The sequence below is a fragment of the Vidua macroura genome, chromosome 1 (genome assembly GCF_024509145.1).
Source record: "Vidua macroura isolate BioBank_ID:100142 chromosome 1, ASM2450914v1, whole genome shotgun sequence".
NCBI classification, from domain to species: domain Eukaryota; kingdom Metazoa; phylum Chordata; class Aves; order Passeriformes; family Viduidae; genus Vidua; species Vidua macroura.
Genome location: NC_071571.1, coordinates 111,070,742 through 111,087,300, shown reverse-complemented (window position 1 = coordinate 111,087,300; position 16,559 = coordinate 111,070,742). Strand labels below are relative to the sequence as shown.

Below are 16,559 nucleotides of genomic sequence, written 5' to 3'. Positions count from 1 at the left end.
AAGGCCTGAGATTGCCTAGATCTGGGTCAACCTCTGGGCTGAAGATGTTGCTGAAGACGTTTACCAATTTCCCTGACCTGTGAATACCAGTGCTGGGATTTTTTCCATAGAGAAGATAGCAATAAAAAAAGGTATGAGCATTGCTATATTGATCACTTTATCAAATGGATCTTACTTGTCACTGAAAGCGGACCTGAAATCATAAACTACATCCTGTGCTGGGCATATTCTTTCTTGAAACCACTTTGCTCTAAATGTGCAGCTACATGGGGGCAGCTCACACATGCCTACTTGAATTTATGTAAAGGCCCTTGACTGCTATCCTCAGAGCACAGGAGGGACTTCAGATGGACCTACCTGGAACCATCTTGCCAAGGCTTTACAAAGCTTCTGCTTCAAATGAGGATATTCCAGATGTTTTTCCCAATGTAAAGAATTATCTCAGAGGTGGTGGCAATGGTAAGGCATTGCTTTAGCCATCAGACTGTCTGGTTCTTGAGAAACTGCATGGAGTGCTCATGCCTCCTTCATGCTCCACTGACTTCCTGACAGCCTAGAAAGTATGGGAGACATTTTTTCTCACTTTTTTACATCCTCCAGTAGCTATACCTTTCTAGTCACAAGGGCTTCTTGCATGAGTAAACACTGATGAAAGCAGGGTGCACAACATAGGCATGGATTTAAGACCAACCTTCATAACCTTCAGAGCCCATCACCTTCTAGCATGGCTGCAGAGCAGAGAACAGTATCTGCCTCCTTTTGTGCCATCATCCTGATTTGCTAATCCTGATTTTTGTTGGTTTGTCCCAAGTTTTGTGTTCTGACAGAACAGATGCATCCTAACATGTGCAATCTCCTGGCTGATGAGCAAAGCAAAACATAGGTAGAGTTCTCTTTCAGACTGAACTCCTGACTTAAACTGCAGTCAAACCAGTTACACCAGGCAGATTAAGTAGGTCACCAAGTCCTTTTCCTGCAGTCACAGGCATAATATAATCCCATTTTCTAAATTTTCTAAGCTACATTTGAAAAGCAGTTGGATTTCCAGCCCCCACTACTCCTCTTGGAAAGCTGTTACAGAATCCAATTGCTCTAAATGACTAGGAGCCTTATTCTGATAGCAAATAAAAAGTATTCTTTGACTGTCTAAATCACCTTGTTCTCATGCCAAGGCTGGCCTTTATTTTAGCAGTTTTTTTCCCTCTTGGAGATTTGTTCCTCTATAGTATTACAGACCTTACCGCCTATCCCCTTTCAGCTTTTGTATTTCTAGGTGCAACAGGCCAAGTTCTTTGTTTCCTGCCATAAGGTAAACTTTCTGTTCTTCCTGTTGCCACAATAGCTCTTCTCTGTGACTTTTCTAGTTTGATTTCATCTTCCTTCCTGTGAAGGACCCAGATTTGTATCCTGCACTACGAGTCTAGGCTTACTAAACCCTTCTTCTACACTGCACGTTACAATCTTCTACATACGTGGTGTTTGTATTATGTGTATGACATGTGTTAGGCAGCCAAATAATAGATTTGTATGACAACAATGCATAACTAACGAGCACTGAAGTTCCAGTAATTCTGAAAGATGTAGTGAATACAGTAGCATTAAAACCTAGAAAAAAAATAGAAGTTTAAACTTAGGATCAATATTTATATTATTTTGAATTCTTGCTTTTTGAAATGCAAATAGATTAGTGAATGTCTTAGTGAAACCTAGAACCTGTTCAAACTTGCTATTACTGTTTTGCTATTATTGAATCTATAGCTCTCGATGCCTCTTTTTCTAAATTGTCGGTGTAGACTAAAGGAATCCAAATAAGGACTAAAAGCAAAGGCTCGCTTCACTAAGCCCAGTGGCAGAATGACCAGTTGCCCTTACAGTATGGGAATCTCACCCTGTGTCTTGAGGTTGTACTGAGATGGTCATGTCTTTGAGTGGCACTCAGCACGGTCCTCATTAGGCACCATGCTGGATTTGAAAGGAAATGCTGCATTATTCATCAGTCTTCTGCTTTGCCCACCTCATATAGAACATGCTTATAACATAGCAAGGAAATCAGTTTACTTCCAAAGCGGTCAGTGTGGTTTCTTTCTCTGTTTTCTTGTACAACATGAACTTAAATTATAACGAATATAAATTCTAGCTGTATTGTTATTCTTCTCTACTGTCTTGATGGTCTATTTACCCATGCTGAAGTAAGTGTGGAATGAAGCAGGCAAAGCGAGCCAATCCTGCAGAGGCTTGTCTGATGCAAAAATATTCACCTTGTAGAATGCCCAGTGACCATTTATAGAACTGTGACATACACAGTTAGGTTATTCTGCTGGCCTGTGAAGCCTCTAATTTAATTTTTTAGTCACACATACATAAACAAAGGTTTCTGTTTTCAAAATGCTCATCTATTGAAGTCTCAGGTGTTACAGGAAATTGCCATGCTCTTTCTTGCTTCAGTTTTCTTGCTTTGGTGTCAATCTGCATGTAAAATAAGGTGAAATCTTAATATCGTGAAGACATGAACACAGTTCTTGGGCTTGACAGCAGGGAGAAGCTAGTTAGCTAGTGTATGTTGCTCATGCTTCATATTTTAGCTAACAGAGTTAGAATAAAACTCTTAAGAGTGTATTCCCCCTTCGATGCACATCTGTAATTCCTTCTAACTTACACTGAAAGTACATGGTAGAATAAACTATCTAGTGCAAACACTACATACCCCATGCTGATGGCTTATGCAGCTCCTGGTTATTTGCACAACAGGTTTTTGCCATGTTCCACACAGAGAGAACGTAAGGAGAAAGAAAAGAACGTGTTCTCCCTTTAATTTTTCTACTTGACAAAATTCTAGTCATAAAAATACCATGTGGATGCCCTCTTTGGGCAGTAATTTTGTTTAGTGCTGTGATTTATTACAGCTGTAAAAATACCACAGCCTGTATAAGTAAATTTAAATACACGTTTTCAAGATCTTATTACAAAGACCAACAATAATCACTATCTGCTTTTACTGCTAGTGACTGCTAATAGTGACTGCAGTGCCCCATTTGTTGAATTATTACTGTACACACAGTGTAATCATACATTGTTGTAAAAGGGGGAACCCTTCATAAAAGGTGTCAACTTGTGAAGTATATGTAATATATATTACAATCATGATGTTAAATACATGAAACAAACAGCTGAGTGTCAAAATAATCTATCTTTACAGGGAAACACAGTACAAACTTTGTTAGCCGATACGATCCCAGGTTTAACAGCTGGATACAACTTCCACCCATGCAAGAGAGGTAAAAACTTGCTATGTGTTTTTCAATTTCTGTTTTCTCATTTAGGAGCAGCTGAGGTTTGGCTTAGTTCTGGGAGTAAGAAGGCCTATAGAAGCATTGAAAACACAGATAAAACTGCAGCATGCAGCTGTGTCCCATTTGCTTCTTAATTTTTAAAACTTTCCAAATTTGGAACTCCAGATGCCAAGTCCTGCAGTGCTAACTCATGCAAAATAGTCATGGACTTTATGCAATTACTGGTTGCCTCAGTATGGTCTGAAGGATTTTCCTGAAGTCTCCATAGTGTCCTGTCATGTTCCCTGACTGAAGTGTCATGATGAGTTTGCAGTAAACAAGCAGTAATTATAGTCAGATATCTTAGAGGGAACTGAAACCTTCACATGTTGACTCCATCCTGTTTCACCACACCAGCTACGAAAAGCTCTCCTGAACATGTCTCCACTTGTCAGAGGACTCTTAATCCTAGGTGGTCTTTGAGTGAAGTTGCTGTCAGTAAATGCATATTAGAGTAGCTCGTGATTTAATCTTGCTGTGTACCAAAGAGCAAAGGTGGATGTGGACTTAAGCAATGACTCGTAAAGATGACGTAAACTTAACTGTGGATCCCAAATCCTACCTACCCTCACAGGAAAAAAATCCCAGAAACCTGAACAGAATTGTGCATGTTTCATAAGAATCTCAAAGGCAGAAGAACCAAAGTTACAATGTTATTTGAAGAAAATATTCAGTGTCCTTCCTTCAGTTAAACACCCATCTTCTCATGGATCCCATGTACAAAAGATCTCACAGTGTCTCCCTCAATGCTTTAGCCCTCAAATGCTTTCTTTATTCCATGACAGTATTACAGTTCTTTTTTTGTTGACTGGCTACACTATTCAGGTGTCTGGCAGTCATAAATATATTGAATTCAGTGCAGTGTTGTGATTCAAGGTGTATCTTATGAGATGCTTGGAAATATAGCTGTTTTTTCAAATTTCCAGGGGTAGAATGTCAGTCTGCAGAATTTTTGAAGGACCTTTGTTCAAGATTCAGTTTGATTGACCTAAGTCCCTGCTTTGGCAGCACCTAGCCTTCTCCCTTTTTCCCACCAGCACTGTGGGATACCCTTCACAGCTGTGATTGTTTATTTTAAAACAGAGGGACACCTTCCCCTCTGGTTCAGCTTCCTAGAGTGAGTCACCACCAGTTTAGGTGTTGGCATGGGGGAAACAGGAGGTGAGCATCAGAGTGGGCATCCTTGCTGAGCTGGGAGACTGGCTAGGAGACTAACTGATGTTTGTATGGAACCTTGAGCTTTTCTGTGGAGTCTAATCTGAGTTCTAATTAGGCACTCTGGGTATCTCCAAGCCAAATTCCTGAAGAGTGCCGGCAGCTGGCTGAGCAGTTGGGTTTATTTGGCTGACAAACTACAGAAAGCAGAAGGAGGCAGCTGAGGGCTGGAGAAAGGAGGCAGTAGGAATCTTCCCACCACCACACTGGCCAGTTGTGTTGCCCTGGAAAACCGTGTGGCAGGTGACTGGCCCTGTGCTCTGGTGCTGCCTTCAGCCAAGAGGCCGAAATTCAGCTGTGCCCCGTGCTCCTGCCTGTAACAAACTGTAATGTATGAACACCACAGCTCCTTTCAGAGGGACTGAAATACAATGGTCCACTCATACATAGTTCCTTCTGCAAGGGGCTTTGCTATGACAACGTTAATTGTCACCTCTTTTGTTCAGGATACATAGCTCATGGGCTTGCCTGTTGTTTTTCTTTAAAGGCTCCTAAGCATTAGGGCTATTGTTGGAAAAAAAGAGATTTTACACTCACTTTCTAAAATGTTTTTGATGTATTGTTTGTTCAGTCCTAATGACTTCCTCAGAGTTATTGCAGCTTTCAGAGGTATGGACTGGCCTAGTTTGTAGAATATCACGCAAATAAGGGAGAGCTTTTTTGCAGTTTTCTTTCCGAGCTCCTTTAGTGAGATAAAGTTCCCATTAAAGTCAACAGGCTATTTTCCCCCTGCTAGGAGTACAGGGTCATGCCCTGTCTCTGCTGCCATAATGCAGCACCATTGACAAGACAGACTGTTAAATGGGTTTTTCTGAGTCATTATGGTCCATCAAGTCAAAACCTATTTAGGAATTTTAGTCTGAGAATAATTGGCTGGATAGACTATAATAGCTCCTTTGAAATGACTGCCAGGTAAATGTGTGACTCGTTCACAGGCAGTATATTCTCAAGTCAAAAATCTGTATGAAATATTTGATAAGTAAACTTTTATCTCACATGCCAAAATCCATATCTGATTGATTTTACTGTGTGAGCTATAAAGAAAAGTCTAATTCCATTATAGATTCAATGTCGCCAGTGTATTTTCTTTAAAGCTAAGTTTGGTTTCTTTTCCCTTGAAGAACATCTCAAATATAAATGCTTTTGAAAAATATGTACTATTTTCAGGAGTTTGTTGTTTAGAGAACCAGCAAGTGACTCATAAGCTTTGGAAATACACATCTGCCTGATGATGCCATACCAACAGGAAGGTTTTTGAAGAACAGTTCAGTTAGACTATGATGCCTACTGAAGGAGCAGTCTTTGTAGCAGTTGTATCTGAACTTGAGGTGCAAGCCTCAGCTGGACACCTCAGTCAAAACTATTGCACCTTGCCAGCTCAACACAGAACTTTAAAAGGTGTGTGGAGCAAAACAGCATTTAAGACAACTTGCTTTTTCTTATATTCAGAATTAAAAATTTTTGTTTGAAGACCAGCAAAAAGCATGGCATTGTACCAGGTTCTGAAGAAGCACAAGTGGAAGCGGAAAGTGAGCAAGTCTGTGTACACTCAGGCTGAGTGAAGAAAAGGCACAGAAAAAGAGATTTTAAAAATTCACACTTTATTTTTGTCTTTGACTTTAATAATAGTAATGTCAACCCCTATTAAGATTATTTATTTTTTAAAAAGCAAAGCATGCACTCTTATAAGTGACTCTGAAATCAGGTCCAGATATGTCCAGTAATAGCATTGGTAAATTTAAATCTCAGACTGGTAGCTCTATTTGGTGTTTCAGGACATAAATTCATAATGTGTGAAAATCATGAGGAAATCTTCCCTTTTTTATGTGTATACTTGAAAGAAGAGTTGGTTGGGTTGATGGTTGGGTGAAGGGGCGTGAAGGAGAAGCATTTAGGAGACCAGTGAACATTGAGTACTTCCAAGTCCTGAAGAAAATCACAAAATTATTGTCTTATTGTTCGTACTCAGATCCTGAAGTACATTTTAGTTACCTGGTTAGAATGGATAGTGTCTTCTCAGTATTGAGGGGAACATTGTCATGCAAAGATTGCTGTATTACAGTTTAATCTGAATCATATTTTACAGCAGTTTAAAAGACATCACTTGACAGCATGCATTTGCATGCTGTAACAGCATGCCTTTACACACTCTACCATTGAAAACTAAAAAAACCCAAAAAGCTTAAAATATTTGTGACAGAAGCTACTGAGTGAATGTTCATATCCGAGCAGAAGAGTGAAGTATGCTGATGTTTTCATTTTTGCTCCTTATAGTGACACTGTGTGGATGAAACCAGGAGTACACGTACAGAATATCGTCAGTGAAACCCTAGTTAAGAGAATAATGCATGCAAGTTGTGTCTACCTCTGTTTATTAAACCTGAACTAAAAAAAAAAAAAAGCAAAACCTGCCGAGAGCAGTTTGCTCATGGGTTCACCAGAGAAGGTGCATGAGGACAGATGAGTGGATGTGGGAGCACTGACAAAAGGCACACTCTGGTTTTGTGCCTTGTGGTTGCTGGACAGAGGAGGGTTGAAAAATGTGTACCTACCTATACAGGCTCTCTCATATCTAATAGGAGGTGACCTCTGCAGCTTTTCCTACTTTTGGGGCAACTGTGGGCTGTGTTGCCTCAGGCCCATCACATATTCTCAGAAAGCTTATGGACACTTGATTGCCTGTAACACCTATAGCCTCTGTCAAATTAGATTGAAATCAGTCAGCAGGGGTTTTTTAAGAGACAACAGTAGGCAGACATGGGTACAGTGTAATCAAATTAGTTTGGTTTCCATAGAATATCAGGCTAAAAACATAGATGCACAATTTGCTGCCCGACCATGCGGAGCAAAATATGCCATCAGCTTCTATCTGCCCACTGACAGATAAATTAAATGGTCTTTTTTAATTCATCAGTTGATCTGGAGACACTTGCCAGTATTCCTGTCCTCCTATTCCCACATTTTTTTTTTCAGAAGTCTTCCCTGTGGTGGAACTCTCAGCCACATTCAGAAAGGGGTTCTGTCCCACACCATCCAAGTTGCCCATGTGCAGGCAGGGTGAAAGCAAAGAAGTGAACAGGAGGTGTTCAGTGACCCTGGCTGGTGAGGAGCCCTGTCAGGTGTGCACCAAATCCAAAAAGTAAGGTCAGAAACTGGCAGTGATGCATCGAATCAGTTCCCTGGATGCCCAGCAAGCCCTGCTGTTTCCATGGCTGTATCCCTTGGTGTCTGCCTGACTTCTCTTCCAGCTTATAAACCACCAGCCAGTCTCAGGCACTTTTAACTAAGAGGGAAATTTCTCCAAAATGTTAAAGGATGCTGCAAATTTTGTGAAAATAGGTAGCTGTGCAAAAGAGCAAGATCTTATTCCTGCCTTCACTGAAGGAAATGCTCCTGAACATGCCTGGCTAGATGTCAGGTTAGGGACAGGGCACACCAGGCTTTGGTAGCTCGCCTGGTCATGGGATGGCTCTCAGGAAGCCCGAGAAGGAGTTGGACATGCCGAAGCTGTTCACGGAGGATGCTGTGCTCTGTGTGTACCACTGCTCATCCAAGTGCTTTGCAGTCATCTGCAGGTTCAAGTCCTTGGTGGTGCAGCTGACCATCGAGGCCTCAAGATTTAGTGCATGATTCAGGAGTGAAATATGCAGCTACTCCCAGATTCAAATTAAGGCATCTGGGCAGGAACCAGAGTGCATTGAATCAGCCACAGAGCAGGGTTTGGCAAGCTACAGCCACACTCCAGAGTGCCTGCTTTGCAGGAGCTGTCAGACCTATCTTTGCTGTGCCTGGCCTGCCTGCTCATTTCTGGGCTCCCATGTCATTCTGGTTTCACCCAGGAGAAAATTTTATGTTGGGCACTGATGACTCTTGCCGTTCAATATTTTGTTCAGCTCTTCATCCTAGCCCAGCTGTGCTCTTTTGCAATTTTCTTTCTCATGTTATTGCAGCTTGAAATTAAAGGTCTCTACTCTAGTAAACCTTCCTGTTGCTGTTGCTGAATGATCCGGGGAGCTTTTCCCTGGAGTGGATTACACCAACCAAAGTCTCTCAAAATCATCTACTGCTCAATTTTTACTTCAGCAACAAACACTCAGCATTGATTTTGGAGGCACAAGGAAGACAAACTAATATTTGCCCGACAGTCCTGGCCAGAAAACTTAATTGTTTTCCTACACACCTGAGTTGCATGTAAAAGCAGACAGGTGACTAAAACTTTTCTCAGGGTTAGTTGGATGGAGACAGACCTCATTTGAGTTAAAGGGTGGAAATGTAGTGTTGTGGCTAGCATAAGGAAATTGTTCTATTTGCAGTACTGCAGAAGGAAGAAAAAAATGATAATTGAAGAAAAATTTTGATGATGTGGTTCTCTTAGTAAATTGGGAACAATGACCCTTGAAGGACCATAAAGAAAGTGAATGTCAAGATAATTTATTATTGTTACATTATCTACCTCATTTTTCACTTTGTCTTACTGAGTTGTTATATCCCTTACAAGGTAATGCCCCATACATTAATGAGCACCTTTTTATCATTCACGAGTGTGAAAAAGAAACAAACAGATTTGAAAAGGGGCATTTTCTGGCAGTTTTGTGTGTGCCTAATTGTTTTGACACAAAAAAAAATGAAGTATTTTTTGATGTGGAGTATTGTGTATTTGATTAGGAAAGCAGCCACAGTCTCTAGGATAGCTGTAAGCATGTGAAGCTTCCTGGAAGCTACTTCTCTCTGATGTAGCATTTGAAGGAGCAGCTCTCTTAGTTCAGGGAGTCAGCTGGAGAAGGAAAAGAAATGTTTGACATGGCTAATTGGTTTGTTGTTGGCTTGTTTGTTCTGCCCTGCCCTGTCCTCCAGGAGAGCCAGTTTCTACGCCTGCCGCCTTGACAAGAACTTGTATGTCATCGGTGGAAGAAACGAAACTGGCTACTTGTCCAGCGTTGAGTGCTACAACCTGGAGACAAACGAGTGGCGTTACGTGTCTTCGCTACCACAACCTCTGGCAGCCCATGCAGGAGCCGTTCACAATGGCAAGATATATATTTCAGGCCAGTGTCTTGAATAATTCCTGCTGTATGACAAGAAAACCAACCCAAAACCACCATAAAAAATAAATAAACCGCAGAACCCCAAAACCAGAGAGCTAAATTCCTGCTGCAGCACAATGTCTTTATTTATATGAATGAACTGATGTGTATTTACTTTGCAGGAGGTGTTCACAATGGAGAATATGTCCCCTGGCTGTACTGCTATGACCCTGTGATGGACGTCTGGGCCCGAAAACAGGACATGAACACAAAACGAGCAATCCACACTTTGGCTGTAATGAATGATCGCCTGTATGCAATTGGAGGAAACCATTTGAAAGGTCACATTTTTAATAGCGAGAAAGTATCTCAGTGTCCCACATCTCTGATAAAGAATATTTTTGTTAGACAGTCACTGTTAAATACATTGAAAGCCAAGCAACACAATTTAACAGGACACTTGAGCCAGCAATTTTAAAAACATTTTATGCAAATTATTTTAAAATTATAACAGTACATTAAATATATGAGTAATGAATGCTTTAGATAATAAAAATGGGAGCTTCCATTACTCAAAAGCATGGACAATTTGTCATTACCAAGAATTCAATGAAACAAACAGATTATTCTTTGACCCGAAAGTACCAGCAATATTTTCCTCTGTAAATCATTTTCCAAAATGTGCAGTTAAAGAGAGCTTTATTCAGAGCAACACACAAAAAACAAGCTCTTGATTTAATGAAGAGAAAAAAGAAGCAAACTTCCAGCCATTAAATATTAGGACTAAGCTCTTTAAATCCCTTTTTAGTATTAAATGCAGCTTGTTTATTATAATTCTTTTTTAGAGGTCTCTTGTTTTCATCTTTTGAAAAGGTCTCATATTAAGGTCTTAAAGGTCTCATAGCCTAACTATTGCTTAGGCATCTAGTACTTTCATCTTAATACCCATATGTCATTGCTGTTAAAGATGCTTCTTAATCTAGCCACTTAGACAAAAAGCACACCTCCTGCTCCTTTCTCCTGTGATAATATTTTATAGTTTATATGCACTTTTTTCTTCTTTCTCCTTTAATGTTTAAAACTAAAAGTAAAAGACTCCCAACAACAAAAGATAAAATCATACTGTAGAAGAAAAAGTAAAAAAATGTGTTAACAGCCAGTAAGATCAGGTCATGTCTGACTCCAGTTCCCAGGTCCTCATGACACTGTAAAGCCACATGCTGCTTTTGGAAATCTGAGTGCCTGTGGAGCATGCAAGGGACAAAGTCCCAGATGTAAATTTTCCCTGATACATAGTACTGGTGCATAAACCCCTGCAGGCAGGTTCAGTGCTGCTGTGCCTCCACTCCCCACCCCCAGCTGGGATGGGTGTTTATGGACTGGACCTTATAAGGTGAAGAGGGCAAAAGCTGCTTGCACATGAACAACTGCCAGGTTTCAGTGCTTTGCAGTGTTGGATTTTCCTCCTACAAAAGTAAAACCTGTCACAGCTCTCCTCAAGCTAAAGCACATACTTTGATTTGCAGAGGCTTGAATTGCTTCTATTCTGCCACCTTCTTTTTTTTTTTTTTCCCACACAGTTTCACCTACTTCTAATAAGCTTGGCATTTTTGCCTCTACAACTGTTGTCCTGGGTGCCTTTGTTATGCTTGAACTGCTTAACATCCAGGCTTCTGGAAAGATGTGGCTGTCTGGTAAAAGGACTTTATGGAAAAAAAAGGTTTCTCCTATACAGAGAAACAAAAGGAAGAACTGCAAGGACAGGGAGGAGGGAGGGGACTGAAGTGTGGATGAAATGTTACAAATTCTCCACCGTCGGGGAATAGCTGGGCTCCATGGCAAAACCCTCCTTTGTGAAGCTGAACTGTGTAGTGTTAGCTGTGCATTTACCACATCACAGCTAGTCATGTGCATACTGCAGTTTGTTACAGAGCTTTTGACAGGTTCTGGGTGCACAGCAGTGGCCTTTTTATGATGCCTTGAAAACCTTAAAGAAGCAAATAATTATTTCATATCATCATGAATTATTTCATATTATTTCATACTCATTCCAGACGTAAATAATATTCAAGCAAGCAGCTCCCTTGTGAAGTGCCAATATCACCAAATACCCTTTTTACAGAAAATCTTACTTCTCTTTGCTGTCATATCTTGAAAACAGAAAGGTTAAGAAAAGCATGTCAGCATATTAAGAAAGCTATACTTTTACTGCAGTGCTCTGATAAAGAAGGTAGTTTGAAATAGGGAATTGCCGAAATATTAGAGCAGGAACCAGGACTCCTGTGTTCAATGTCTGTGTTCGGCTCACTCAATTCATATTAACTGATACAGCTTGCGAATCTTGAGCTGAGACCCCTCTGCCCTTTGGTGATCAAACAGCAGCAGTTGCTCGGAGCATTTTTTGGCCTACCAGGGAAAGATGGGACGACCATTTTTGTGGTTACATTTTTTGTTGCCTTAAAGATTTTACCCCAGCTGTGTGCTTTAGAGTATACCTTAAATCAGCTGGAAAATTGAAACTGGTCCTGCACATCATGTCCATCATGCTAAGCACTTCGTTCCTCTAGAACCAAATGGCTTCAGTTGTCTAACCCTCCCTGGACTTGTTAGACATTGATTTCTGAGCAAAATTCAATCTGTTAAATTTTGAATAGATTGGATCTGCTGAATTTTGAGAAAGACTGCCAGGACAATCTTTTCCTACATGTTCAAACTTGTATTACCACTGATAGCCAAGGAAGAATTTAGTTTGAATCTGCTTGTGTCACTAATAAGTTATTACTGAGTGTTTCCTGAAGTGGTCAGGTCTTATATGGACTTGTGATTTGTAGACTGTAGAACTATGTTAAAAACCTTCAACAGATTTATTTGAACTGAAATAATGAAGCATTAATGTTACAGAAGTTGGCTTAAATGTATATGAAAATATTTTCAAAAAAAATATTTAACAATTATGTTATCATTGTAACAATATAATTGTAACTATAATAAATGTAACAGTAAAATATGTAATAAAACAGAATGTCATAACACATGTTCTCTTTTCTTAATGCCCTCATCCAGGTTTCTCCCATCTCGACGTAATGCTTGTGGAATGTTACGATCCAAAAGGTGACCAGTGGAATATCCTCCAGACTCCTATTCTGGAGGGTCGCAGTGGCCCTGGCTGCGCAGTCCTTGATGACAGTATTTACCTTGTAGGAGGCTACAGCTGGAGTATGGTGTGTACCTGCTTTCTACAATCACCTTTCTATTCCTTCTGAGTTCTTGTGGCCAGTCCATATAGTATGCAGATGGGATGGAGAGGAGAGGGGAATTAGCTACTGGAGCAGGTTCAGATTGGTTTTTAGCTTATAGAGAACATGGAGGGTTTTTTTCACCTTTGTGCTTCTCTATTTAGGTAAGTTATTATTACACTCTATTCACCTATATAGAGTAATTTAAAAACCAGAAGGAATTTTGAAAAAGTGATTGATGGGACTATATGCTTACAGCTCTGCTTATGAGGTGCTTGTAAAGGAGACTGATTTTCAGAGGCTGGGTGCTGAAAAAACCAAAACCTCTTGAAGAGCTTCTAAGTTAGAGTGACCCTGAGTCACTTTCAAACGCTGTTACAGCTGATGTGTGACTTGGATTTTACCAAAGCCACGTTTAATACAACGTTTTGTTCTACTACCAGGGAGCCTACAAATCTTCTACTATTTGCTACAGTCCTGAGAAAGGGACTTGGACAGAACTGGAAGGTGACGTTGCAGAGCCCCTAGCAGGACCTGCGTGTTCAACTGTGGTATTGCCGGCCTGCGTTCCGTACAACAAGTGATGGGCCAGGAGCACTGACACGAACACTGAGTGCATTTGGGAAAATAATGACGGGTGACGTAATATTTTATTAGAAAAGAATTCCTGTTAAAACAAAGCTACCATAATTGACCCCTCATTCCATGTTTATGCTTTAGGAGCAAACTAAAAGACAAGAGAAACCAAGCGTTGTCCCATCTCAGATAGGTGCCGGTGTCTTATGAAGCGAGAAGCTAAAACACACCGAACATTACATGCTGACAGACTGCCATTTCAGACTGATTTAAACTTTTCCTGCTGCAGAGACATTCCTCACATCAAATTTAACTTAAAAAAAAAAAAAATGATGGCTAACTGTTCAAATAGAGCCTGAAGAGACAAGATCAGTATTGTGCATTGTATCTACCTGCATGTAATCTGTGTTGAAGTCATGAGGATGTTGTTTTCATGAATGTTTCAGAATTCAGATAGTGAAAAGCTCACACTGCATTGCAGAATTGTCTCCTCCTCTGTAATCCTAACCTACAACTACTTCATATGCTCTGCAAGCAACACAGCATCAGAAGATTATAAAAGGTAAAGAAACATCATTCAGTTTTTGCACAGCTTGGCAAATAATACACTCTGCCTTCAAAGTCCCCATGTGCAAGTGCAGCAGAAAGCAGACTACAATGAAAGCTATGCTTTACAGAGCACTTCTTGCAATAGCAGCTTAGGGATTAGGATCAAATTCTTCTAATCACACTTGTGTAAAATCAGAACCATTTCACTGAAATCACATGGAATGACTGGTTGTACATTAGTATAACAGAATTTGGATTCTACAGCTTAAAATCTGGCTTTGTAAAATAAGTTATTTCTCTGACCACTTAACAAAGAACCAGAAACCTTACTTCCTTTTCACAAACCTGTTAGATATCAGCATCTGTGCAAGTTCTGTCCAAAGACAAGAAAACTGCATTTAATCATAAATTTATTGCTTTGGACTATGAAATGCTTATGCACATTTTTGGAGAGACACTGGTGAGTAGTTAAAGTAGTCCTGTGTGGTTGATCTTAAGATGCACTCTGAGAGAGTTTTACTGTTGATCCAAAGTAATTCAAGGCTAGACTTTCCACTGCCTTATAGCCTGTGTAATTATTTACACATTGCAAAGCGAGTTCAGAATGCTCCCACACAGGATCAGTAGCATTTAGGACTTGCTTCATGAAGTCATAGCTGCTTGCACAAATCAGACTGTCTATGTGTTAAGCTTATGTCTTTCTGTCCTGGCTTTGCAAAAGCAGTGACAAAATCTGAGCCTGATTCTTCACCACCCTGCACCTCATTAAAGTATGTGCATAATTCTTCCACTGTGGTTTACTAGTGCTGCATCCATTACTCTCAGGACCATCCTCTTTAGTAGTGTAAAGTGACATTGCACCATCGAAGCCAATGGATGTACTTTATGTCAGCTAAATATCTGGCCTTTAATTTGCCTAGCTGTAGCTGGCTGCACCAGATAAAAGGCAAAGGACACTCTGATCCTGCATTTTCAGCCCTGCACATATCTTTCACGACAGGACTTAACACTAGTGCATTAAGCAAGGAGTGGGCAGCTACTGGAGGTTGGTTTCAGCTGCAGAGGCAATAAATGGGAAAAAGACTTCATTATTTGCTTTGCAAAATAGAAAAAGGGTGAATGTACACAGAAAATACACTATATATTGATGCTTGAGAGCAAATATCATGGGACTGTTTCTCTCTGACATCAGTCCAGTTTTATTGCAACTCCCTTGCTTGCATCAGAATTACATAACTTGTAAAATTGGAGTAATGCAGTAAAGACTGGTACCACACAAATGCAATAATCCAATTGATGAGGTAGCTGCATTCCTAGAAAAAATGTTTAAACAAAATAATTATCTGAAGATGCTAATTTTGAATGTGCCCTTGGGGAGTTTTCCAGTGAGCATCACTAAGGAACTCATAAAGGTGGAGTGTATATCCTGAAATCTCAATCCATTTCTCCTACATAGTGCAATCTTAGTTGGTTTTGTATTTATTTATATTATTCAGATCCAAGGGATCCCTTGTAAAATATATTTGGTGCAATCATGATTTTTTTTCCTTTCCTGTTGAAAGTATATAAATATAAATATATATAAAAAAGGAAACTGTTAAGATACTAAATGAGGAAACCTTGTATGACATTTAAAAGGTCTGCCACTGAACATTGACTGTCACCTGTCTCTACTAAAATGTACCATTTTTAAAGGATACTTCTTGTCCTTTTAAATGGTCCCTTTTTTTTACCAAAATAAGTTAAAAATTTATGAGGACTGTATCTAAATCTTTCTATCTATCAGGAAGGCATGACCAAGGAAACAATGCTAACTAAGTAAGTCACACAAAGAATGTAAATTTTGTACAGTATTAGACTGTGTAAATGAAGCTTGCTGTAGGGGGGAAACTTTAAATAAAACTTTATGTACTAATTCAACTGTCTGCCATATTCCTACTTATAAAGTGTATGTATAAATAATATCTACATTAAATTCTTTGGAACTTTTTTTATCATGTAGATGTGTGAACTTCATTTATTTTCTGGTGTTACATAACAGCCTCATTGTTTTCCAAGTGTCATTACTCAGTGCTTGTCAGTGCAGTGACCACAGTAAAACCTGGGTCTGTAGTGAGTCAGTCTTCCCCAGAGCACAGTGCCTGGCCTGGGAAAGCAGGACTTTTTTCCAGCAGGGAAAGCTCCACCCCTGTGCCTAGTCTCACTGGAGAAGCCACTGCATGCCTGTGAAATGCCTCTGCCTTGCGCTGCTCCCTCTGTTCCTCTGTCCCACAGTAAGTGGAAAGGACCCTGCTTTGGTAAGCTCAGTCTTGCTTTGGGGAATTTAGTGCTTGTTGTGGCAACTTCATACCTCTTCAAAATGTTCCTCCCATGGCAATTGACCATTGTAACTATGGGTATTTCAGTTCTTGGAGGGAAAGTGCTGGCATGGGCATGCTGTAGAGGAGTTGGGACAAGAGGTATTGCCAGGCTGAGAAGGTAAAAGCAGGAGGTTCTACCAGGACGCAGAAGCATCATCAATGGCAGTTACTACTCATGCATTGCTTATTCATGCCTACAAACCTTTATCAGGGACCAGAATCTGCCTATGCAAACCAGGGGGGTGCACTGAGCAAAGTGGCCCCCATGTT

At 40.1% G+C, this 16,559-nt stretch overlaps 1 protein-coding gene across 1 annotated transcript in view; it reads left to right on the top strand.

Moving 5' to 3' along the window:
- KLHL14 (kelch like family member 14) overlaps positions 1-13,388 on the top strand; it is a 56,329-nt gene extending 42,941 nt beyond the window's left edge. The window contains exons 4-8 of the mRNA XM_053992369.1: positions 3,197-3,275; positions 9,399-9,589; positions 9,751-9,909; positions 12,632-12,789; positions 13,248-13,388. Coding sequence (XP_053848344.1) covers positions 3,197-3,275; positions 9,399-9,589; positions 9,751-9,909; positions 12,632-12,789; positions 13,248-13,388 — 728 coding nt within the window. The remainder of the gene's footprint in view (positions 1-3,196; positions 3,276-9,398; positions 9,590-9,750; positions 9,910-12,631; positions 12,790-13,247) is intronic.
- The last annotated feature ends 3,171 nt before the right edge of the window (positions 13,389-16,559 follow it).